Source organism: Schistocerca cancellata, chromosome 9, assembly GCF_023864275.1.
Source record: "Schistocerca cancellata isolate TAMUIC-IGC-003103 chromosome 9, iqSchCanc2.1, whole genome shotgun sequence".
Classification (NCBI taxonomy): Eukaryota; Metazoa; Arthropoda; class Insecta; order Orthoptera; family Acrididae; genus Schistocerca; species Schistocerca cancellata.
The window spans coordinates 255,234,964-255,261,880 of NC_064634.1; the positions used below are offsets into that span (position 1 = coordinate 255,234,964).

Consider the following 26,917-nt stretch of genomic DNA (forward strand, 5'->3'; position numbering starts at 1 on the left):
GTGGACGTACCGCCGAATTGCTCAACACGTGGGGCTTGAGGTCTCCACAGTACATCGATGTTGTCGCCAGTGGTCGGCGGAAGGTGCACGTGCCCGTCGATCTGGGACCGGACCGCAGCGACGCACGGATGCACGCCAAGACCGTAGGATCCTAGGCAGTGCCGTAGGGGACCGCACCGCCACTTCCCAGCAAATTAGGGACACTGTTTCTCCTGGGTATCGGCGAGGACCATTCACAACCGTCTCCATGAAGCTGGGCTACGGTCCCGCACACCGTTAGGCCGTCTTCCGCTCACGCTCTAACATCGTGCAGCCCGCCTCCAGTGGTGTCGTGACAGGCGTGAATGGAGGAACGAATGGGGACGTGTCGTCTTCAGCGATGAGAGTCGCTTCTACCTTGGTGCCAATGATGGTCGTATGCGTGTTTGGCGCCGTGCAGGTGAGCGCCACAATCAGGACTGCATACGACCGAGGCACACAGGGCCAACACCCGGCATCATGGTGTGGGGAGCGATCTCCTACACTGGCCGTACACCACTGGTGATCGTCGAGGGGACACTGAACAGTGCACGGTACATCCAAACCGTCATCGAACCCATCGTTCTACCATTCCTAGACCGGCAAGGGAACTTGCTGTTCCAACAGGACAATGCACGTCCGCATGTATCCTGTGCCACCCAACGTGCTCTAGAAGGTGTAAGTCAACTACCCTGGCCAACAAGATCTCCGGATCTATCCCCCATTGAGCATATTTGGGACTGGATGAAGCGTCGTCTCACGCGGTCTGCACGTCCAGCACGAAAGCTGGTCCAACTGAGGCGCCAGGTGGAAACGGCATGGCAAGCCGTTCCACAGGACTACATCCAGCATCTCTACGATCGTCTCCATGGGAGAATAGCAGCCTGCATTGCTGCGAAAGGTGGATATACACTGTACTAGTGCCGACATTGTGCATGCTCTGTTGCCTGTGTCTATGTGCCTGTGGTTCTGTCAGTGTGATCATGTGATGTATCTGACCCCAGGAATGTGTCAATAAAGTTTCCCCTTCCTGGGACAATGAATTCACGGTGTTCTTATTTCAATTTCCAGGCGTGTATTTATCACTGTTCCAATTTTCTACACAGGTGCCGGAACTCTCGGAACCCGAAGTGATGCATAACTATTTTTAATGTGTATGAATAGAATCATCCCATGGATATGGACACATCGACCTGCACATACGGCTCAGTGTTCAGCATGTCAGCTTGCGAGACAGGGAGGTGAGCCAGATCCGAATAAAATTCGTGCGACGTAGCTGTGGCATAATGACCCAGACGTGACGTATTGTTAGTGAGACATCAGGAACGAACGGAACCGTTTAAGTGCCCGTGGAGACAAGTTTAAGCCTCTACGATAGGCAAGTAAAATTTGAAGTCAACGTTACTAGAGGCATTACTAAAATCTGAGAAGCATATTGCAGTCACCTCTTGTTCGTCCACTGCTGACTTAAGATCTTATTTCATTAAAGTACATGTTGCGCTACGAGATTTGCGGAAACCTGATGGATATATGTCCAATAGATTGTTTGTGGTGAAGTATTTGTTAAAATGGTCATGGACTATTATTCTATTACAGGATGAAATACTATTTGTCATTATGTGTTGAAAGATTCCACGGCAGAATATTACTGTTAACATTGAGCTGTTGCGTATGTTGATTCGATACATGTGGCACACTTTTATTCATCAATTGCCAGAAATAACTAACATATATTAAGAAGATAGTATATTCTCCCGAGTGAGGGTCTGTAGTGACTTGGCGTGTCAGAGCTGAATGGAAAGACTCAACCTCGGATATGTAGAGTCCAGTTGAGAATATGCGGATGTACAAGTGTTTTTATTAACGATGGCTCGTAGTGACCTTAATCCAGGTAATGCAATAATCATCATTTGAGTCTGATTGGAGTACCCTTTATTACTTGTCAGTAACGGAAAACTTCCTTGTGGTGGAACAGGAAATCTGATTTTGAGTCATGCCGTTGTTATGAAAGTAATTCTTGTTTCACTTCGACGTAGCATGTAAACAGAAAATCTGTTTTTGCTTCATGGCATTGTTGCGCAAGTCCGACTTACATCACATTGCCATTACATGTAGCATGTCCCCATTTCATGTTCAAACATGTGGCGAAATGTGTGTAGTTATTGTGCATACAGAGATATACATAACTGTGGCAACCAAAAGACGGCAGTCTCTGCTACATAGCATAGTCCTTCACTCATATTCGTCAAAATCTGACCAACAAAATTATGCCATAAGCCTCTTCAAATGTCAGCAGGGAAAGTACAGCTCTAAGAAGTCGTTAACTCTAGACATAATAACAAATCATATCTTTTTATGCTGTTCTGTATTTGAGGTGGTATCATAACGGAATAACGAAATTTCCGGAGGAAACCACGAGCCAGGATGTTGGGTATGTGACGTCTACTCAACCAGGTTTAGAATTACTTGCTTTACTGGAATCGATCATACTTATACGAATCGTGCAGTTTCGTGCCAGTCACCTTACACACCGTGAAAATTATTATTAAATACTTACAACTCAAGTGCAATGAACAACACGAAATATTCAGGAACTGAAGTTTGTAACTTACATATGTTGCTTGGAATAATGACGAACACGCAACGAGGACGCTGCAGACAAACTGCGTCATTGCGATGGGGCTCATCGTGTTTTCCAAATGGGTGACGAACCTGGAAGGGAAAGACATTTCTCGTCCACTGTCGAAGTTTGTAGCAATGGTGTCTTTTACTATTCGTATTTCTGAAAATTCCTCTTCTGGAAACTACCATCTACAGCTAAAATACATTAAATTGTCACCAAGTGCCTTTAAGTTCATCAAAGTAAAACACCTGCTGATATCCTGAATTATACTGGGTGAGGCACCTAACGTTACCGCTTGATATATTTAGTAAACCACATCAAATACTGACGAACCGATTCCACAGACCGAACGTGAGGAGAGGGGCTAGTGTAATTGTTTAATACAAACCATACAAAAATGCAAGGAAGTATGTTTTTTAATACAAACCTACGTTTTTTTAAATGGAACCACGTTAGTTTTGTTAGCACATCTGAACATATAAACAAATACGTAATCAGTGCCGTTTGTTGCATTGTAAAATGTTAATTACATCCGGAGATATTGTAACGTAAAGTTGACGCTTTAAACCTCCGACGTTCAGTTGCGTGTTGTAACAAACACGGGCCACGGTCGGCGAGCAGCATCTCCAGGGACATGTTTACAATGAAGACCGTGTTTACGAGTGTGACTGTAGTGCACTGTTGTGGTTTGGTCTAGCTGTCGCAGTGTCCGCATGTAGCGCTTGGTGTTATTGTTATTCTGCATTCGTCTCGGCACGCAGACCAGCTGTAGTACACCGTGTTACCAGACGTCTGTGATAGTGTAGTGTTGTAGGAACTGTGACCATGGTGTACTCGAACTCTGAAAAGGCGGAGATGATACTCATCTATGGCGAGTGTCGACGAAATGCAGCTGAAGCCTGCAGGGTGTATGCACAACGGTACCCGGACAGAGAGCATCCAACGTGCCGCACATTGCAAAACATATACCGCCAACTGTATGCAACAGGTATGGTCGTAGCACGCAAACGGGTCCGTAACAGACACGTAACAGGAGAAGCGGATGCAGTTGGTGTGTTAGCTGCTGTTGCCATGAACCCACACATGAGTACACGGGACATTGCGAGAGCCGGTGGACTGAGTCAAAGTAGTGTCATGCGCATACTGCATCGTCACCGCTTTCACCCGTTTCATGTGTCGCTACATCAGCAATTACATGGTGATGACTTTAATCATCGTGTGCAATTCTGTCAATGGGCATTAACAGAGAATGCGTTGCAGTTCTACCTGTTTACCGATGAAGAGGTTTTCACAAACCACGGGGCAGTGAATCTACGGAACATGCATTACTGGTCCGTGGACAATCCTCGCTGGCTCAGACAGGTAGAGCGACAGCGACCGTGGACTGTAAATGTATGGTGCGGAATCATTGGCGACCACCTCATTGGTCCTCATTTCATCGCAGGGGCCCAAACAGCTGCAACATACATCGTGTTTCTACCGAATGATCTACCAACGTGCTCAAAAATGTCCCACTGGAAACGCGTCGACGTAAGTGGTATCAGCATGATGGTGCACCTGCACATTCCGTAATTAACACTAGGCTGACCCTTGACAGGATGTTCAACGGGCGTTTCATAGGACGCGGAGGACGCATAAATTGGCCTGCCCGTTCTCCTGATCTTACACCTCTGGACTTCTTTCTGTGGGGTACGTTAAAGGAGAATGTGAACCGTTATGTGCCTACAACCCCAGAGGATATGAAACAACGTGTTGTGGCAGCCTGCGGCGACATTACACCAGATGTACTGCGGCGTGTACGACATTCATTACGCCAGAGATTGCAATTGTGTGCAGCAAATGATGGCCACCACATTGCACATCTATTGGCCTGACATGTCGGGACGCTCTCTATTCCACTCCGTATTTGAAAACGGGAACCACGTGTGTACGTGTACCTCACCCCTCATGGTAATGTACATGTGCGTCAGTGAAAAGACCAATAAAAAGGTGTTAGCATGTGGACGTAATGTGCTGTTCCAGGCTCTCCATCACCGTTCCCTTTGGATCCCTACGTAATTCGGTGCTCTCCGATACACACGATCGAACAGCGGAAGAGTGGTACTCAAGCGTCAACTTCAGGTTACAATATTTCAGGATGTAATTAACATTTTACAATGTAACAAACGGCAATGATTATGTATTTGTTTATATGTTCAGATGTGCTAACAAAACTAACGGGGTTCCATTTAAAAAAACGTAGGTTTGTGTTAAAATACATACCTCCGTGCATTTTTTTATGGTTTGTATTAACCACTTACATTAGCCCCTCTCCTCACGTTCTGTCTGTGGAATCGATTCGTCAGTATTTGATGTGGTTTACGAAATATATCCAGCGGTAATGTTAGGTGACTCTCCCTGTATACACTGCCAACAAGTCCTTGCGCAAGCGATAACCAAAAAATGATTCTTAGGTACGGTTAGGAAAGATATAAGACAAATATCCGAAAACTGAAAAGCAAACAGATTAAGATATTCAATAAACAAAATTGGATGTCGTAATATTTAAGGTAGCGTATTGAAATACTGTATGCAGCCGTGGTATAGGGGTAGCGTCTTCGGTTGATAATCCAAAAGTCATCTGGTGCTGGTTCCAAACCCGCGACCGCCTAAAATTTGACTAATAATCAGCATTGGCGGCCGAAGACAACTGGCGTAAGAAGTCACCCTCATTCTGACAACGGCCTTGTCAAAGAGGACGGAGGAGCAAACAGAGGTTCAGGGCACTTACTTTTCCTTGGAATGCTGAACTGCCCCTAAGGGCGAAATAATCAGCAATGATCAACGGCATGGGGATGCAGAAGATAATCGGAAGCACAGCACTGAAGACACACACTGTATATGTACAGGGTATGTAACCTGTGATTGAAAAATATCATGATGATCTCTCCATTGACAAAAGATTTCGGAGTAGTCCCCCATTCGGATCTCCAGGAGGGGAAAGAGACAACGATTTCTGGTCAGATAAATATAGGGCAATATCAACAGCAGCAAAAAAGTTATAATGTTAGCAGGATTCGCTATGAATAGGAAGGTAAGGCAGAGAGTGAGTTACTGTGAACAGTTCAGTGATAGAGTTGTTCTGACCAGAGCGACATCAACTCATCACCGAAAACGATAGTACAGATATATATGTCGACGTCACAAGCTGAAGGTGAAGAGAAAGAGGAAGTATACGAAGATATTGGAAATGTAATACAGTATGTGAAACGACATGAAAATGTAATAGTCTTTGGGGACTGGAATGCAATTGTAGGGGAAGGAGTAGAAGAAAAGGTTACATGAGAATATGAGCTTGGGGCAAGGAATGAAAGAGGAGAAAAGTTAACTGAGTTCTGTAGTAGCGAATACCCTGTTCAAGAATCACAAGAGGAAGAGGTATACTTCGGAAAGGCCTGGTGAGGCGGGAAGACTTCATTTACATTAAATCACGGTCAGGTAGAGATTCCCAAATCAGACACTGTATTTGAACGCTTACCCAGTACCAGACATAGACTCAGATTACAATGTAGTAATGATGAACAGTAGTAAGAAATTAGTCTGGAAGAATCAGTATTTAAAGATGTTGGACACAGAAATACTAAGGAATGACGAAACACGCTTCAAGCTCTCTAAGGCTGTGGATACAGCAATAAAGAATAGCAAAATACCCAGTATAGTTGAAGAGAAATGGAAATCTCTAAAAAGGGCATTCACAGAAGTTGGAATGAGAAGCATAGGTACAAAGATGATAGCTGCGAAGAAACGATGGGTAACAGAAGAAGTACATCGGTTGAACGATTAAAGGAGGAAACACAAAAATGTTTAGGGAAATTTAACGAAACAGAAATACAAGTGGCTGAAGAAGGAAAAAAAACAGGCAGTACAGAAATTTAGAAAGAAATCATTGTCTTAAGGACTGACTCAGCATGCAGGAAAGTTAAAACGACCTTCGATGACATAAAAAGCAAGGCTGGTAACAGTAAGAGTGCAACGGAAATTCCACTGTTAAATGCAGAGAAGAAACGGATAGGTGGAAAGAGTACATTGAAGGCCTCTTTGAGAGGGAAGATTTGTCTGATGTGATAGAAGATGAAACAGGAGTCTATTTAGAAGAGAGACGGGATCCAGTGTTAGAATCAGAATTTAAGAGAGCTTTGGAGGACCTAAGATCAAATAAGGCAGAATCATTGGTGGAAGTGGCAACAAACAACTGTTCACGTTGGTGTGTAGAATGTATGAGTCTGGTGACATACCATCTGATTTTCGGGAAAATATCATCCATACAAGAGCTGACGTTTGTGAGAACTATAGCACAATCGGATTAACAGCTGATGCATCCAAGGTTTTGACAAGAGTAATAATTAAATGAATGGAAAAGGAAATTGTGGATGTGGTACATGAGGATCAGTTCGGCTTCAAAAAAGGTAAAGGCATCAGAAAGGCAATTCTGATGTTTCGGTTGATGATGGAAGGAATACTGAGAAAAATCGACAGTTTAGAAGAATTTTTCGACCTGTAAAAAGCGTTCTAGAAAGTAAAAAAGTGCAAGATGTTCGAAATCGTGAGAAAAATAAGGATAAGCTACAGGCGGAAATTGATAATATACACTATGTTCAAGAGCCAAGAGGGATAATGTGTGGACGACCAAGAGCGACGTGCTCGGACAGGGATGTTGTCTTTCGCCCCTACTGTTCAATCTGAACATCGAAGAAGCAGTGATAGAAATAAAAGAAAGTTTCAGGAATGGAATTAAAATTCAAGGGTGCAAGGATATCAATTATAGGATTCCTTGGTGGTATTGCTATCCTGAGTGAAAGTGAAGAGAAATTACATGATATTCTGACTGGAAGGAACAGTCTAATGAGTACAGAATATGTATTGAGAGTAAAACGAAGAAAGATGAAAGTTATGATAAGTAGAAGAAATGAGAACAGCGAGGAACTTAACATCAGGATTGATGGTCACGAAGTAGTTGGAGTTAACTGTACCATCTAGGCAGAAAATTGCCAATGACAGACGGATCAAGAGGGCATAAAAAGCAGTTTAGCACTGGTAAAAAGGTCATTCCTGGCCAAGAGAAGTATACTAGTATCTAAGATAGGCCTTAATTTGCGGAAGAACGTTCTAGAACGTACGTAGTGAAACATGGATTGTGGGAAAACCGAAACAGAAGAGAATCAAAGCATTTGAAACGTGGTGCTACAGAAGAATGTGAAAATTATGCGGACTGGTAAGTTAAGGAATGATGAGGTTCTGCGTGGACTCTGAGAGGAAAGGAATGTGTGGAAAACACTGACGAGAAGGGACACGGTGATAGGACATGTGTTACGACATGAGGGAATGACTTCCATGGTAGTAGAGGGAACTGTAGAGGAAAAACTGTAGAGGGAGACAGAGATTGGAATATATGCAGCAAATAACTGAGGACGTAGGTTGCGAGTGGTACTCTGAGATGAAGTGGTTGGCATAGTAGAGGAATTCGTGGCGGGTCGCATCACGCCAGTCAGAAGACTGATGACTCAAAAAAAACTGAAGAGCTTTCTGTGAAAGAAAAGCTTCTGGAAGCTTCTGGTAACGAAATAAGTTTAACGGTAATTTAATTGCTGAACAGCCACAAAAAGAAGATATGTTCTTTAGTTCCTTGGGATGGTATCTTCATTTACACATACAAGAGATACAAAACGCCAAAAACGCAGTACAAGTACTTAGAAGCAGTAAGTCTGAGCATTTGATCACTATTATCGCCTCGCCCACAGCTGTACACTCACACGAACATCCCATACTGTGTTATACTACTACGGTAGCTACACTGATCGAGTTCCAGATTGCTAGCTTCCGATTTCGTCATTCAAGTTTCCTTAAACCACTTTCTGTGAAAACTGGCATCACTCCTTACACAAACCACCGCTGATATCTCCTCCGTCCTTTTCCGAATGAGCTCCAGAATCCTCTATAATGCTATGGGTGTCGACGAGATACGAAATCGATGTTATAGTGCCAACACATAGTACTTTCAAACATTTTTAAAGTAATATGGAAAAGGCTGGGAGGTAGAGAGACTATAGTCTGTTTCAAAAACGACCCTGACTCTCTCTCTATTTACAAACACCACGGTAAACTATAAATATGAGTTATCCCGAATCATAGTCGAGTGGCTGAACAAATGTGTCACCTCGTCGCTTCCATAAAACAATTTGGAAGAAAACAAGCAAGATAAACTGCTGTACTGAAATTACATATAGCATTACATGTAACTGATATGACAGTAACCATAATTAGTAAAACACATGGACGAAAGAGCAACCTAGGCTTCTTTGAATGGTTCTCGGTGTCGCAAGACTGTATGAGTAACATACATAAGGCGGCAGACTGAGATATTTAACCTAGCAGATAAGATCATATATTGTAGTAAAAACGTTGGAGCAGTGTAAAGACGGTTTACAGTAAGAGATTACATAAAAGTAAGCTCTGTTACCAACCAAGAGAAAAATTGTTATCAGACACAAAAGAATATGGTTTTGACACTGAAACTGAAACAGCAATACATGTTGTAATCTGATCTTTGATGAAAGAAAATGCTGTAGGAGGAGAAAAGGAGAAAATATGAAGGTTCCTCAAGATGACCACAGCAACGAGAACATTAGGAGCAGGTTAAGAGAAGCAAAAAGAAATCATGCATTAGACTAAGAACAGAGTCCTTAGAAAATTTCATACGATCAAAGCTAAATGATTGGCACTAAGAAAACATTTAGAGCCTATATACAGAATTTAAAAAATAGAAATATTGATTTAGAAAATAAACGTTGTTTCGTAAAACATAGTCCTGTATTTTAACGTATAAAGAAATATTGACCTGGCATTCAGCTGGAACAACTGATTAACAATGTATTGCTATTACTGGATAACGGAGATACATTTTTCTGTGCTAAAGTCGCTTATTAGAAATAAAGTACCAAATCATACATGTATCACAAGTTTTGTTCGTAATAACAGTACATAACATTTCGAATTCATGTAGTATTTTGGCTAGAACCAGACGGAAGGCAGGTTCATCAAACAGACTTCAGCGTTTACCCACTTGAAACCTTGAAATCTGTATGCTGCATGTTTTCCATTCTACGTACGTAGAAAAGTATAGCGATGTATTTAAACACTTTGCCATTACATGTGTGTTTTTAAAGAATTCAGTTTCGACTGCTGCCACAAGTGTAGTTAAACAAATAAGGTCCACATTTAAAATCGTTAACTGATTGCTATCGCCATAATGCTAATTGCTAAATTGATGTTCATGTTCGGAGTGCGTTTCCTACACAGATACATGTTACATACGTTATGCCAGACACCAGCTCATAATATAATTTACATGATATAGTATTTTCCAGAAGCAAGATTAAATATTTGGGGAAATGGAATCAATAACACTTTCAAAGAAAAGCTTTTACGTAAACTTTTCCATTTCCAAAAGGTATGATCGGCTGGTCAAAGGTGTCTTGATTTCGGATACATGTTTCAATCTGGATCGTATGACTAGCAGTCACTAATTCCCTTTCTGAGGTTAACACAGACTTTCTTCTGTTTGATGAACTACGGGCTGTTAGATCTCTCTACTATACGGTTCGGGGAAGATAATTACGTCCATTGGCGTTCCTGGAAAATAAGCTGACATTCGTTATTCGTCATTTAAATTGACTTTATTCACAAGGAGGTAAATAGTGCAGATATTGAAAACTTTTGGTTTAGCACGTAATGGTACAAAATCCTTCACGTATAAGAAACCTTAATCGTTATTTAGTAACTTGCAATCTTTGCAGAACAATATAAATACTACATTTTCTGTTTCACCTTGCCGTACTTACACTAGTAAATTATTAACATGAAGCTCATAAAAATGAATAATTTTAAACAAACTTCGAACTAAGTAGTTCACGCTAAATTGTAAAAATATGCGATGGAACTAATGACTACATAAAAAAACAAAAGGAGAAACATGGATCGAATACTTTAAAATCACTCAATGTGAGCATTTGTTGACGCTGAAGAGATACGTTTCGTTAGAAGACGCAGAAGACTGTTTCTGCTTATTACGTACCGCAAATTTATACAAAATGAACACCAACAATATTGGAACATACGATCTCAAATACATGACATGCATGACCTCTGAGTATGATACAAACATCACACAGTTTGAGTTCGAAGAAACAGGAGAGATTCCCCATTGGTTAATTGAAACTGTTGGGAGATTTTAATACGATACATGTGTTAACAAGTATACTGCACAATTTTGCAGCCATTCTTTTTCAGCTGCTAGTTCAGTGCCGTTTTTCCTGAAAAAAAAGGGTAGCTAGTACTTGTATAACACAAATTAATTTTATTTTGGTTTTTTACCTAAACGTTTTTAACGGTTTTACGTATATGCAGTGATCTACAATTGAAATGTTTGTTATGATTATTTCTACTTTAGCTATAAATATAACAGTATGTGTATTTATTAAGAAATATTACATATGTGGCCATTTTAATGTCTCGCATGGCCTTTAGCCCAGAGGAAATGTGGGACTACTACGAACCAAACAGTTATTCGTATTTTTTAAAAACAAAGTCACAGATTCACTTAAAATTTGGAGACAACGTTCAATCAAATGTATCAAATGCATCACGAAGTACACAGGTGTACGTATTTCGGGTCTGACAATCGATTTTGTTCACATTCAGCTGTAGGATGGAGTACTAGTCAAAACTGTAAGAAAATTTCCTACAGTGATATGTCCGGAAACTAGTATCTATTTCGATATGAACCAGCTTGCCCTCTCAACTCCATATGTGTTGAGGTTGTAGGCAGCGCTGCACGTGGTTATCATGCGTCCTGAAGCGTATTTCAGCCCTTCTTCACAGTTAATCAAGTGTGCAAACTGTGCGACACCTACCGTCCCCCGTTTATGCGAATGATCCAGGATCTACAACTTACTGGAACAACCGGCTGAAATTATTGCAGATGGAAGGGCTTTTGTGGATGCCTAGCTGCATGCGGTTGACTATTCTCACGCTTACTGCCATCGGCAGATCACCACATCTGCCAGTTCCCTCGTAGTAGTAGGCCTTCGTAGCGTTGTTTACAGTAGAGTTTGTTCACACTGCTCGGAATCCCTAATCGTGTTCTAGTAACGTAGTGCATGAGCAACACAACCTAAGTTGCCTGACGGAGGAGTTCGCTGTACTGCTACGACTGATGTCGTCAACACCAATAGTGTCGTGGAAATTACAGCCATTCGGACAAGGGCGATGAACGGCAACAATAAGACGGTCTACATCACAGAATTTTACTGCACATTACTCGTCATTAGTAAACGTGCTCATATTTCAACTGTTATTGGTTACCGCACATAAAATACATGAATTTCTCTTCTAGACTTGACCGACGCTAGTTTATGCAGGAACATGCGATACTTTTTAAAGTACAATACATATTAAGCACATACAATAACTGCAAGTAGTTCCTGTTTGATGATCCCGACGAGTCTCTAAATGAGGGGCCAGACTTATATTGGTTTCACTGCCGAGATCAGAACAGCAAATGGGTCCTCCTTTGTAAAACGGAGACAATTTTGTTCGGTTCCATTTATGTACTAGCATGGATTTTACAATAATCACTCTTCATAACAAAATTAAATAAAGGGTTTGTTTTGTCATATGCATGGCATTTCAAAATTCATGTTATACAGTGTAGGGGATGTAGAAGTGACTTAGTGCAGGAAGTTTGATATAGGAACCCATGTCCGGAAACGTCATCCAGCGACGCTACAGAGCGTAATTGTTCAAGGCACCGTGCTCGTAAATATACTCATGTACAGGATGATTCCTGATGATGTTACAAACATTCAAGGGTGATGGAGATGACTAAATGTACCAATTTGAGGTAATGGTCCCGTTTCGAAAAAGACGATTCGAAGGTTACAAACGACAATGATTCGGATACCTCTTGCAGTGGAATACACGTACCGTTACTATTGTTGCTAAGACTATAGGGAATGCAACTTTCGGAAGTGCTAATATCGACCAAGACAACAAAAACGTGAAGTAAACATGGCCTACAAAATGCATGTCTGCGGAGCTATGAGCATTTGTTCATCTTCGATAGTGTGGAACACAGCTACTTTATTGAAGATATGCATTTTAGAATATATGTTTACTAGACATATATTCTAAAATGCATATCTTCAATAAATGCATATCTTCAATAAAGTAGCTGTGTTTACTAGCCTTTTTTTATCATTGCTAAAACTTGGTTCAAGAATAATAAAAGAAGGTTGTATACATGGAAGAATCCTGGAGATACCAGAATCTATCAAATATATTATATAATGGTACGACAGAGATTTAGGAAACAGGTATTAAATTGTAAGACATTCCAAGGGGCGGATGTGGGCACTGACCATAATCTATTGGTTATGAACTGTAGATTAAAACTGAAGAAACTGCAAAAAGGTGGGAATTTAAGGAGATGGGACCTGGATAAACTGACTGCACAGAGTTTCACGGAGGGCATAACGGAACAATCGACAGAAATGTGGGAAAGAAATACAGTAGAAGAAGAATGGGTAGCTCTGAGGGATGAAGTAGTGAAAGCAGCAGAGGATCAAGTAGGTAAATAGACGAGGGCTAGTAGAAATCCTTGGGTAACAGAAGATTTATTGAATTTAATTGATGAAAAGAAAAAATATAAGAATACAGTAAATGAATCAGGCAAAAAGGAATACAAACGTCTCAAAAATGAGGTCGACGGGCAGTGCAAAATGGCTAAGCAGGGATGGATAGAGGACAAATGTAAGGATGTAGAGACGTATCTCAGTACGGGTAAAATAGATACTGCCTACAGGAAAATTAAATAGACCTTTGGACAAAAGAGAACCACTTGTATGAATATCAAGAGCTCTGATGGAGATCCAGTTCTAAGCAAAGATGGGAAAGCAGACAGGTGGAAGGAGTATACAGAGGGTCTATACAAGGGCGATGTACTTGAGAACAATATTATGTACATGGAAGAGGATGTAGATGAATATGGAATGAGAGATACGATACTTCGTGAAGAGTGTGACAGAGCACTGAAAGACCTGAGTCGAAAAAAGACCCCGGGAGTAGATAACATTCCATTAGAACTACAGACGGCCTATTAGAGCCAGTCCTGACAAAACTCTACCATCTGGTGAGTAAGATGTAAGATACAGGCGGAATAACCTCAGACTTCAAGAAGAATACAATAATTCCAATCCCAAAGAAAGCAGGTGTTGACAGATGTGAAAATTACTGAACTATCAGTTTAATAAGTCACAGCTGCAAAATACTAACATGAATTCTTTACAGACGAATGGAAAAACTGGTAGAAGCCGACCTCGGGGAAGGTCAGTTTGGATTCCGTAGAAATATTGGAACACGTGAGGCAATACTGACCTTACGACTTATCTTAGAAGAAAGATTAAGGAAAGGCAAACCTCGTTTCGAGCATTTGTAGACTTAGAGAAATCTTTTGACAATGTTGACTTGAATACTCGCTTTCAAATTCTAAAGATGGCAGGGGTAAAATACAGGGAGCGAAAGACTATTTACAATTTGTAGAGGAACCAGATGGCAATTATAAGAGTCGAGAGACATGAAAGGGAAGCAGTGGTTTGGAAGGGAGTGAGACGGGATTGTAGCCTCTCCCCGATGTTATTCAATCTGTATATTGAGCAAGCAGTAAAGGAAACTAAAAATAAATTCGGAGTAGCTATTAAAATCCATGGAGAAGATATAAAAACTTTGAGGTTCGCCGATGACATTGTAATTCTGTCAGAGACAGCAAAGGACTTGGAAGAGCAGTTGACCGGAATGGACAGTGTCTTGAAAGGAGGATATAAGATGAACATCAACAAAAGTGAAACGAGGATAATGGAATGTAGTCGAATTAAATCGGGTGATGCTGAGGGAATTAGATTAGGAAATGAGACACTTAAAGTAGTAAAGGAGTTTTGCTATTTGGGGAGCAAAATAACGGATGATGGTCGAAGTAGAGAGGATATAAGATGTAGACTGGCAATGTCAAGGAAAGCGTTTCTGAAGACGAGAAATTTGTTAATATCGAGTATAGATTTAAGTGTCGGGAAGTCGTTTCTGAAAGTATTTGTATGGAGTGTACCCATTATGGAAGTGAAACATGGACGATAAATAATTTGGACAAGAAGAGAATAGAAGCTTTAGAAATGTGGTGCTACAGAAGAATGCTGAAGATCACATAACTAATGAGGAGGTATTGAATAGAATTGGGGAGAAGAGGAGTTTGTGGCACAACTTGACTAGAAGAAGGGATCGATTGGTAGGACATATTCTGAGGCATCAAGGGACCACAAATTTAGCATTGGAGGGCAGCGAGGAGGGTAAAAATCGTAGAGGGAGGCCAAGAGATGAAAACACTAAGCATATTCAGAAGGATGTAGGTTGCAGTAAGTACTGGGAGATGAAGAAGCTTGCACCGGATAGGGTACCATGGAGAGCTGCATCAAACCAGTCTCAGGACTGAAGACGACAGCAACAACAACAACAAGATATTTTTTATTGTGTTGATTCATGCCATAACATCTGAAAGTTGAATACCCTACGAATTTAGCGACAAATGTACCTGTACATGTATTCCTCCGTAAGAAGTACCAGAACGGTGTTCAATTAAACCTTATGGAGCCCCACATTCAAAAGTTTCTAGTCGTTCGTTTCCGGTCTTTACATCAAACTGATATATTTATCCTGATCTACCATCCTTGAAAGTTTGTAACATCATCACGGAACCACTTTGTAGATACATCCATTTACAGGCGCCGGCACCTGCAACTTTGACTCACGGTAGCGTTGTTGGATGACGTTTGCGGACATGGCTTCCCAAGTGGAACATGATCTATTAAGTCTCCTCTACAATATGTAGAAGTGTGCCGGCCTGTGTGGCCCTACGATTCTAGGCGCTTCAGTCTGGAACCGCGTGACCGCTACGGTCGCAGATTCGAATCCTGCCTCGGGCATGGATGTGTGTGATGTCCTTAGGTTAGTTAGGTTTAAGTAGTTGTAAGTTCTAGGGGACTGATGACCACAGATGTTAAGTCCCATAGTGCTCAGAGCCATTTTTGTAGAAGTGTGTAACATTAATTGTGAAACACTCTGTATATATGTTAACATGGACAAAGTTATCAGAATGTCAAACCTCCTGCTTTCATCAGATGAGATCAGGAAGTGAAGCAGTGCTCCAGGTTTATACGGCTGGTAGAGTTATCGACATGTAGGGCTAACAGTCACCCGCCATTGCAGCCACTGAGTTTTTCAGACTTCGTTGAAACTGTTCAGAAATTATTACGGTTTATGAATATAAAAAACAGTCCAGATAACCGCACGCGTTAGCAACGTCGCTTCCGGGATTCGGATAGAAATGCTAATATGAGTTAGAATCCGCCCGGCGGATTAACGAAGAAGACTTGTATAATGGTCAAATGGTTTAAATGGCTCTAACAAGGAAACCTCCCCATCGCACCCTCCTCAGATTTAGTTATAAGTTGGCACAGTGGATAGGCCTTGAAAAACTGAACACAGATCAATCGAGAAAACAGGAAGAAGTTGTGTGGAACTATGAAAAAAATAAGCAAAATATGCCAACTGAGTAGTCCATGCGAAGATAGGCAATATTAAGGACAATAACAGTTAAGGAGCGCCGTGGTCCCGTGGGTAACGAGAGCTGCTACGGAACGAGAAGTACTAGGTTCAAGTCTGCCGTCGAGTGAAAAGTTTAATATTTTATTTTCAGCATATGTGACAAACTCGTATGTTTTCATCACTTTTTTGGGAGTGATTATCACTTCCACAAGAAAACCTAAATCGGGCAAGGTAGAAGATTCATTAACCATTCGCTAAGTGTACAAGTTAGGTGGGTCGACAACATATTCCTGTCACGTGACGCACATGCCGTCACCAGTGTCGTATAGAATATATCAGACGTGTTTTCCTGCGGAGGAATCGGTTGACCTATGACCTTGCAATCAAATGTTTTCGGTTCCCATTGGAGAGGCACGTCCTTTCGTATACTAATCGCACGGTTTTGCGGTACGGTCGCAAAACACAGACACTAAACTTATTACAGTGAACAGAGACGTCAGTGAACGAACGGACAGATCATAACTTTGCGAAAATAAAGAAAGTAAAATTTTCAGTGGAGGGAAGACTTGAACCAAGGACCTCTCGCTCCGCAGCTACTCATAACTTTGCGAAAATAAAGAAAGTAAAATTTTCAGGGGAGGGAATACTTGAACCAAGTGCCGCAGCTACTCACGCTAACCACGGGACCACGGTGCTCGTGAGCTCATAGTCTCCTTGATGTCGCATATCTTACGCATGGACTACTCAGTTTGTATATTTTGCTTATTTTTTTCATAGTTCCACACAACTTCTTCCTGTTTTCTCGATTGATCTGTGTTCAGTTTTTCAAGGCCTATCCACTGTGCCAACTTGTAACTAAATTTGAGGGGGGTGCAATGGGGAGGTTCCCTTGTAAGCGCTATGGAACTTAACATCTGAGGTCATCAGTCCTCGAGACGTAGAACTACTTAAACCTAACTAACCTAATGACATCACACACATATCCATGCCCGAGGCAGGATTCGAACCTGCGACCGTAGCAGCAGCGCGTAGAACCACTCGGCCACAGCAGCCGTCTTATAATGGTCAGCTTGGATATGGTGTTTAGGCGGTTTCCCACATCCGACTAGGCGAATACTGTGCCTCAAGTACACGATTCCTAAACATTTCGAAAACGTCCTCACACTTTCACATGTGATAATACTAGACGCGCACAGATGGGTACATGAATAACATGGAGAGCCCGTGAAGATACGGCACATGCTAGGAAAAGGAAGAAGGCAATCTAAGTTAGCTACTAAAATGCGTGACAATAAAAATTTAGGGACTTAAGAAATCTGAATTCCCCAAATTTCGCAACGTACACTACACGAGTGGGTCCAACAGTAAAAAGACGCAGCACACAATATTTCAAAGTCTAGTGTATCATGAGCTATACGGTGGGAACTAGAAAACTAACACTGGGTTTTTGGGCAATAGAGAACGAACTCACCGTCCTATCTGAATGGGCTGAACATTACAACACGCAAGAAAATTTTGTAGAATTCGCTGAAAGGTAGTAGGTAAAACTATTGTAAAGGCGCCTTGGCTGAGCTTAAAATTAATTGAATGAATATTAAACGGAATTGCAAAAGTCAGTGCTGTGTGAGCTGAATTATCACTAAACTTAATTCAGATAACGTTTTGACTATCCAATTGTGTTGCTTGGTGGCCTACATTGTTTGGTGTGAGGGTATAGCAACTAATGAATTTTTGGTCAACTTTGTTGATACTGTAAAGCAAACAGTCTATGTCGGCAATATTGAGCTGCAACTTCTTACTAACACACTTAAGACCAGTTTGTAATTCATCATACGTGGTTCAGCAACGTTGAATTAGTACGAGTGTATTCTGCAAATGCTCAAAAATACACAGTTTTTTTCCGATTATCTGCTATTCCGAATGCTGCTCAACCACACACCGTATTTTATGGCTATAAGACTCATTTTTTCCTTCGAGAAATCGGCTCAAAAATTTAGGTGTCCCTCATACTCGAAAATAATATAAAAATGTCCAGCGTTTGATTTAAAATTCCCTCTAGTCAAGAAAATGGCCATATATTTCATGGCACGGGGAACCTATCTCTACCTAGCAGCATTGGATTTAACTGACAGTATCAGTGCACAGATGCGATCAACATGCACGAAAATGGATTGCGGGGATTCACAAGCTTACTATCACTCTCTCCCTCCCGCCCCGCCCTCACAAACCCAGATTACTGTCCAGCCAATGATGCGTCACTGCTATCCACTGTGCCAGCGAACTGGATTAAAAAATGATTTGTGTTATAACAAAGAGCAGAATATTTTTGTTAGTAACTAGTTCCGTAATGGAAAAATATATTATTCAAATGATGCAAGCTTTAAACTGTAATACCATATGCAGAAGAGCATGGAAATAGAGCAGCTGAACGGCATTTCAGCCCTCCACCAACAGAAAGAATTATTCGTGATTGGCCTAAGATTTCAAATAAATGAGGAAGACTAAATGTGCAAATAGAGGACTCGATGAAAAGAGGCCTAAACTAGAAGATCACGTACTGAAATGCATTCAGGGACACGGTCAAAATAGTGCTGGAATTAATATAAAAATAATACTCGCTCACAAGCTACCGCCACAGTGGAACTTAACAGACTTCAAGGATGGAGTTTTTTGATGCTCGCTTTATTATTCAACATCGAAAGGAAAACAGTGTGAAACAAAGCCAAATAGCGAATATGGACGAAACTCCTCAGACATTTGATGTGACGCGTAACAGAACTGTTTCCATGAAAGGTGCTGAAATTGTAACTATAAAAAGAAGTGTACACGAAAAACTGCACTACACTGTTGCCTTTCTTGTTGTGCTGACGGTGCTAAACTTAATCCAATGATTAGTTTCAAGCGCCAAATCGTGTCAAAACCTTCTGAAATACCGCCAGGTGTTGTTTTTAACGCATATAACAATGGGCGGATGGACGAGGCAGGTATGAAATTACGGATTAACCGAGTGTGGGAAATAAGGAAACGTGCTTTGTTGGAGAACAGTTCTCTTCTTGTGCTAGATCAGTGTAGTGGTAATTTGAATAATTCTGTGAAAGATAAACTGAGGCAGGGAAATACAGAGTTTCCTGCCATTCCTGGACAACTTACTTCACAATTGCAGCCTCTTGATGTCTCGATAAATAAACTGTTCATGGTGTATATGAGATAGGAGTGGAGAGTATGGATGATGGATGAAATCCAACATGTATTCACGCCGAAGGGAGCTTTAAAATGAGCTACAATCAAACAAAAGTGTCAGTGGATAAGACAGTCGTGGTGTAGAGTAACGTTCTCGACCGTCTTATATAAAAAGAGGACAACGATGACGACGTAGAGTAACAAGAAGAAAGTTCAGATGACAATTTTTAGGGATTTTAAAGGTAATTTCGGTTTTACAATCTAGGTGTATTTTGGTCTGTCTTTGCAGTCTAATAATAAAAATAGTAAAAACGTTATTTTTTTTAAAAAATTGCTTAAAAAATTAAGGTGCGACTTAAAGTGTGTAGCGTGTTGTAGTCCGTAAAATACGGTACACATCATCCTAAACAGTATTATCATTTTCATTTCATAGCTGATAAACGATGAAAAATTTTGTAAGATATCCGTTATTTTCAGGAAAATATTAAAAATGATGTAAGGGATGTAGATGGAGAGATATTCTGCTCTTTCGCTTCTACTATTAAAACCTATACATCGAATAAGAAAATACAGCAATAAAATGAAGGTTGAAAACTAGGATTAAAAATTCAGGAACAAAGGATAGTATTCATAAGATTCGCTGCTGTCCCTCCTGTCATCATGTTTGTGTTGTGGGGCGCTCAACTGCACGGGCATTAGCGCCCAGACCAATTCCCTATCGGCAGACAGTCCAATGTAGCAACATCTTTGAATGATGATGGAATGATGAGGAGAACACAAACACCCAGTCCCCTGGCAGAGAAAAATCCCTAACCCGGCCGGGAATCGAACCCAGGACCCCATGATCCAGAGGCAGCAACGCTAGCCACTAGACCACGAACTGCGGACCCAGTAAAGTATGAAAGCGGAGAAGAATTATAAGATATGTTGAATGGAATGAAAAGTCAAGTGAGTACAGAATATGGATTGAGAAAGAAACGAAGATATGTACACACCTCAGGGCCAGTATCAGTTACATTAAATAAATGAAATTACTATCGAATTCACTTTCATTAACAATATTTCACCATCAAATTGGCTATAAACAAAAATCTATTTTAACGCACCTCCTCTTAATTATAAGCTACACCTTGATCCCAAATATTTTATAATTATAAATCCTGAGAATTACAACTCCAAAAAGGTTTTCTGATAACGGAGATATAGAAAGACAAAGATTATGAGGAGTAGCAGAAACAAATTAAGCAATAAACTTAAAATCAAAACTGGTGGCCATGAAGTGGACGAGATTAAGGAATTCTACTATATATGAAGCAAAATAACACGTGATGAACGAAGCAAGATATAAGTAGAAAGCAGACTAATAAATGCAAACAGGACATTCCTAGCCCATAGGAGTCTGCTGATAACAAATGTCAAACTCATTCTGACGGATAAATTTCTGAGAATGAATATTTGGAGCGCAGCATTGTGTTCAAAATGTGTGTGAAATCTTATGAGACTTAACTGCTAAGGTCATCAGTCCCTAAGCTTACACACTACTCAACCGAAATTATCCTAAGGACAGACACTCACACCCATGCCCGAGGGAGGACTCGAACCTCCGCCGGGACCAGCCGCACAGTCCATGACTGCAGCGCCTTAGACCCAATATTGTGTGGTAGTGAATCATGGAGTATGGTAAAACCGGAGTAGAAGAGAATCGAAGAGTTTGAGATGTGGTGCTTGAGAAGGATGTTGAAATTTAGGTGAACTGGAATCGGAAAAGAAAGGAAAATACTGGAAACAAGTACGAGAAGAAGGACAGGATGATTGGATATGTGGTAAGACACCACGGAATAACTTCCATGGCACTAGAGGGAGCTGCAGCCGGTAGAAGCTGGAGGGGAGAATAAAGATTGGAATACTTGAAACAAATAACTGAGGACTTCTGGTGCAAGCTATACTCTGAGATGAAGAGTCTCGTCAGATACCTGTTGATATCTCGCCTCTTGTCACAACGTTCGTCCACTGTACCTGAGGACCTTTTGATGAGCCTCGACGCAAACGCACAAGTCTCTGTACGTCTGGCTGCGTGTGTTGGCGGCCAGTGATTCGTCAGGACGACAACCGGCGGCGTTCGCCACTTTCCCCAGCGCCACGATTCGCCCCGCCAGGATCTCCAGTTGGGCAGCCACCAGCAGCATGACGGACGCGAACAGGCAGTCGATGCCGTAGCTGATCTGGCTGAGCCACAGCCCTGCCACGCACTGCACGGCGTACGACAGCTCGTAGTAGCCGGTGTTGTTGTCCCAGGGGTGCTGCGCGAACGGCAGCCGCCGCTCGCCCGCGTGCGCGAACACCGGCATGGGGAACCAGACGAAGCACTGCGAGAACATGAAGAGCAGCATGCCCAGCGTGAGGCGCGTGGCGCTCTGGCGCGAGCGCCGCAGCACGCCGGCCAGGGCGGGGTCCCGCGAGCAGACCTCGCTCTGCAGCGACATCAGCCGGTCCACGCTCCGAGCCAGCGAGTTGTAGCGCCGACCGTCGCGCGCGAAGAAGACGATCTTGACGAGGCCGCTGGCGTTCGTGAAGGTGTTCATGAGCACCAGCGTCGTCTGCTCCAAGTCTCCCCAGCTGAAGTAAACCGCCAGGAAGCCCTCAGCGGTGTTCCATATGCCCAGTGCGGCTCCGTAAGCCGTGTACAGGTGGAAGGGCCAGGCCTCGCACAGTGGCCACAGCCCGAACACGTACAGGTGCCGAATGTTCAGCTTCAGCACAGACCGCTCGCTGGCTTCCCAAGACAGAGGGGTTTCTAGCTCGTCTTCCAGTTCACTCTGCATCACGACGCTTCTGTGAAGTTCCCGCTACTACGAAACAATATAAATGACCTTCCAGGTCCTGACGACTCTTTACCAGCTAGGTAGATGGTCGATGTATTCAGATCCTAAGCTGTACGAAACTGCAGGAATGGGAAACGCAGCTAATGACAACGCAAGTCACTAACAGCGTCAAGTAACTCCCGTTGAAATTTCCTCAATATATATATGACTTCCACTGGTAAATAACTAAAGACGTCTGTATGAGTCCTAAATTAACTAATATTACCGCAGCGTTTAGTAACTGGTTTATTCAGGATCATCTGTTTTTATTCTCGTCGGAGTTACATAATATAAACAAACGCAGTGCATCGATGCAACTAAATATTTGAGCTGGTCGTTGTCCTTAGGTCGCGTTAAATAAACTGTTAGTTTAAGATATTTAGCTTTTTCAACTCTCTTTTGTGTACTCCTGGACGCGTCCTCCTTTTCATATAGAAAATACTTCCATTTGTTAAGGCTTTAGTTAAATCCGTGTTTGTAATTCACGTTTTAACAGGAAAACATGTCCTCTGATAAATACCTCTACGTGCTAACGGTAGGAATAAGAGACAAGTACATCTGACAAATAAACAATACACGTCGGTAATATAACGTAATATAGACGAAAAATGTATAACTTTGTGAAGACTCAATTACTTATTTTTACTTATTCAGGGTCTTTTCGTATCTATTTTTGTTGATTGTCTATTACGACGAAAAGTTTTTACTAGGTTGTTTTTTCTGGGTTTACGTTTGCCACGAAATACAAACTGAAATGTGTTTGATTCTACATGATGTATGCGGGAGGAAAGCGAATAACTTTAAATTTCTCCAAGTCTGAGGGCTAATCGATGTGAATTGTTACTGACAAATGTATTTGTTTCACAAGTCAACAAACAAACACAGTTTTTATGTTAAATGCCATACTGTATATACACTAAATGCTAGAGGAGCAACTCATCTCAGTTATAGTAATAATAATAAAAATATTCATTCAGTCTAGGTTGAAAGAACTAGGATAAAATAATTGTTGCAGAAAAAACGTTTCCGCTATGAGATTGGTATACAATACTACTCATATCTGAAATTTTCGAAATTTATAGATTTCTGTTTTCGTTGCTATATCAACAGCTATATCATTCTCATTGAGTTTATTCATGCTGTCATTATCCGGTCTTCTGTTTTGTTTTGTCCACATCATTAGCCAATCTCACCGTTATTATTATTGTCTGGATTCCACTTCGATAAAGTAATATTGAATTCAGTACCAGTTTGTGTTTCATTGGTCTTTGTTGTGCGCTTTCTCAATTATTCAGGTGTGATTCCCATCTGCTAAAGCATTCGTTCTGTCGATTGCCCTGGGTTGTAGCAAAGCGATTGGATAGTGTGTGTTCAACTGATTCTCCTACTGATTCATATTTCCTCCACTTTCATATGAGGGTAGGACGTGCTTCTCGTACATTCTTGTTCCTGTGACTGAACTGCTACGATAAAAGCCTCAGGGAGAAAGAGAGCAGGCCATGAGCCACTAGAACAGTTACAGCAGGGTTTTGTACGAGCCAAGGCAACCCACCAAGTATAATATTTTCTTTACATTATTCTGTTATTCTTTGATACCTTTGCAGTTTATTTCTACGAAGCGGTAAGGGTAAATGACATTGAGTGCATACGTCTTTCCACTTGATTCATAAGCCCGTCCTCAGCCTCTAGAAACATTTTTTAACTTAATTTTTCAGACTCATGCAAAACTTAGAGATGTTTAATATTTCTACAAAATTATCCTTTTGTTACAAATCAAGTGTTTGAAGTTTCTAATGAGGCGAGCAACTTAATTTTGCCTGCAGGTTTCCTGCAGTAAGATATTTTGAGCTGAGTTCTGTGAATTCACAAGGCAAATTCCTCATCGCACCCGCCCCTCAGATTTAGTTGTAAAATAGCCCACTTGATAGCCCATCAAAAACTGAACACAGGCGAAGCATGGAAACAGGAAGAAGATGTACTGAACTGCAAAAAAAAGCAAAATAGAAACAATGAACTGTTCAAGCTTAAGAAGTGCAACATTGAACCAACTGTAAGTCCAACGGTGTCGTGGTTATGTGGTCTCGGTGTTAGAGTGGCAGCGAGAGATCCATGTTAAAGTCTCCCTTGTGCCCCATTTTTTTCTCGATTTCATGAAGTGCCCGTCCGGTCATTGACGTATCTGTTCTCTTTCTGTAGTCTGAGCAATTGTCATACTGTACAACGGTTATAGAATAAGACTCATGAAGTAAGAACATATTACCATCGCAAGTAAATGTGATGAGTAGTGAGAGCAGGTGAGATGCGGTACAGACTTCACACAGAAATGAAAATAACAAATAAACGGATGAGAGCTATTTTGTAAGAAAGGAATTGAAGAGTCAGAACTTCCAAAACGGAAAGTAAGAGTCATAATATGTTGTTCTTGTGCATAGCAAAAAGGAGGTATATACGTCCAGAGGTCCCTCCGTTACATCTCGCTATTTCAAACGGCTGATTCACGACGACACAGACACAGATTTGAATACGGTGAAAGGACGTAAAATTCATAATTTTGTGAAAAAAATACGGGATACGAAAAAAATTCGAACGTATGTCTTCCCTTCGTAGACCAACCCCGTGACAACAAGACTACAACGCAGTAGATATTCAGATTGGCTCGATAGTGCACACCTTGAGGTTTGGCCGTTCGCTGTTTCTATTTTGGTTCTTTTTTCGCAGTGCAGTATATCTTCTTCCTGTTTTCATGCTTCATCTGTGTTCACTTTTTGACTGGCTATCCACTGGGTCATCTTACCACTTAGCCTGAGGGGGATGCGATGGCAGTTTCCCTCGCCAGTTTCAGTACACCACCAGTTAAGCCCATCAAAAACATACGTTAGCATTTGATACAGCCCATTTATTAGTTGCTGTGATATTACTAGTCTCAGGCGACTTGATTCAAGCACCACAATCATTCGTATAATATACCAGGTGATCAAAACGTCAGTATAAATTTGAAAACTGATAAAATCACGGAATAATGTAGATAAAGAGGTACAAATTGGCACACATGCTTGGAATTACATGGGGTTTTATTAGAACAAAAAAAATACAAAAGTTCAAAAAATGTCCGACAGATGGTGCTTCATGTGGTCAGAATAGCATTAATTAGAATAACAAAGCAAGAGAAAGCAAAGATGATGTTCTTTACAGAAAATGCGCAATATGTCCACCATCATTCCTCAACAATAGCTGTAGTCGAGGAATAATGTTGTGAACAGCACTGTAAAGCATGTCCGGAGTTATGGTGAGGCATTGGCGTCGGATGTTATCTTTCAGCATCCATAGAGATGTCGGTCGTTCACGATACACTTGCGACTTCACATAACCCCAAAGCCAATTATCGCACGGACTCAGGTATGGGGACCTGGGAGGCCAAGCATGACGAAAGTGGCGGCTGAACACACGACCATTACCAAACGACGAGCGCAAGAGATCTTTCACGCGTCTAGCAATATGGGGTGGAGAGCCATCCTGCGTAAACCCCATGTCATTCCAAGCATGTGTGACAATTTGTACCTCTCTATCTACATTATTCCGTGATTTATTCAGTTTTCAAATTTATACTGACTTTTTGATCACCCAGTATTTACCCTTAAATGTGTTTTATTATCAGCTCCCAATTTTTATTCACAGGTAAATATTATTTCCTTATCGCTCCACCAAATCGTTAGACTGTTAATTTTTTCGTTGATTTCTTCTATATAATGTTCACAAGTTATCTCATTGGTTACTTCCACATATTCATTACGAATGTTAAGAAACGCATACTTCTGTAATTAAAATAATTTTATAATTACTAATCACGTTACCATTCTCACCGAAAGCTACAGTGGATCCTGACTTTCTTCGTATGTAGTAACAACTTACAAAAAATAATAATAACCAGTTTTTATTGCAGTTGTTTTCTACAGCAACAAATACTGTAGTTTAACAAACAGTGACTCAACTAACCTGTTCACCTTAAATGTATCCGGATACTGTAATTTAATAAATAGTGATTCTCCTAACCTGTTCCCCTTAAACATATCCGGAGCCGTAAAATATACCGCAATTTTTTTTTTTTTGGCCAAGATGAAATGTGGAAAAGTCTTCATTAAACTACATACAGCTTCTTTCCTTACTAATGTACTCTCCTGGAAATGGAAAAAAGAACACATTGACACCGGTGTGTCAGATCCACCATACTTGCTCCGGACACTGCGAGAGGGCTGTACAAGCAATGATCACACGCACGGCACAGCGGACACACCAGGAACCGCGGTGTTGGCCGTCGAATGGCGCTAGCTGCGCAGCATTTGCGCATCGCCGCCGTCAGTGTCAGCCAGTTTGCCGTGGCATACGGAGCTACATCGCAGTCTTTAACACTGGTAGCTTGCCGCGACAACGTGGACGTGAACCGTATGTACAGTTGACGGACTTTGAGCGAGGGCGTATAGTGGGCATGCGGGAGGCCGGGTGGACGTACCGCCGAATTGCTCAACACGTGGGGCGTGAGGTCTCCACAGTA

The 26,917-nt window shown here is 41.5% G+C and overlaps 1 protein-coding gene across 1 annotated transcript in view; it reads right to left on the bottom strand.

Annotated features, from left to right (window-relative positions):
• LOC126100520 (odorant receptor Or2-like) overlaps positions 1-22,329 on the bottom strand; it is a 50,778-nt gene extending 28,449 nt beyond the window's left edge. The window contains exons 1-2 of the mRNA XM_049911132.1: positions 21,524-22,329; positions 2,631-2,730 (exon numbers count right to left, since the gene is read on the bottom strand). Coding sequence (XP_049767089.1) covers positions 2,631-2,730; positions 21,524-22,329 — 906 coding nt within the window. The remainder of the gene's footprint in view (positions 1-2,630; positions 2,731-21,523) is intronic.
• Positions 22,330-26,917: the final 4,588 nt, after the last annotated feature.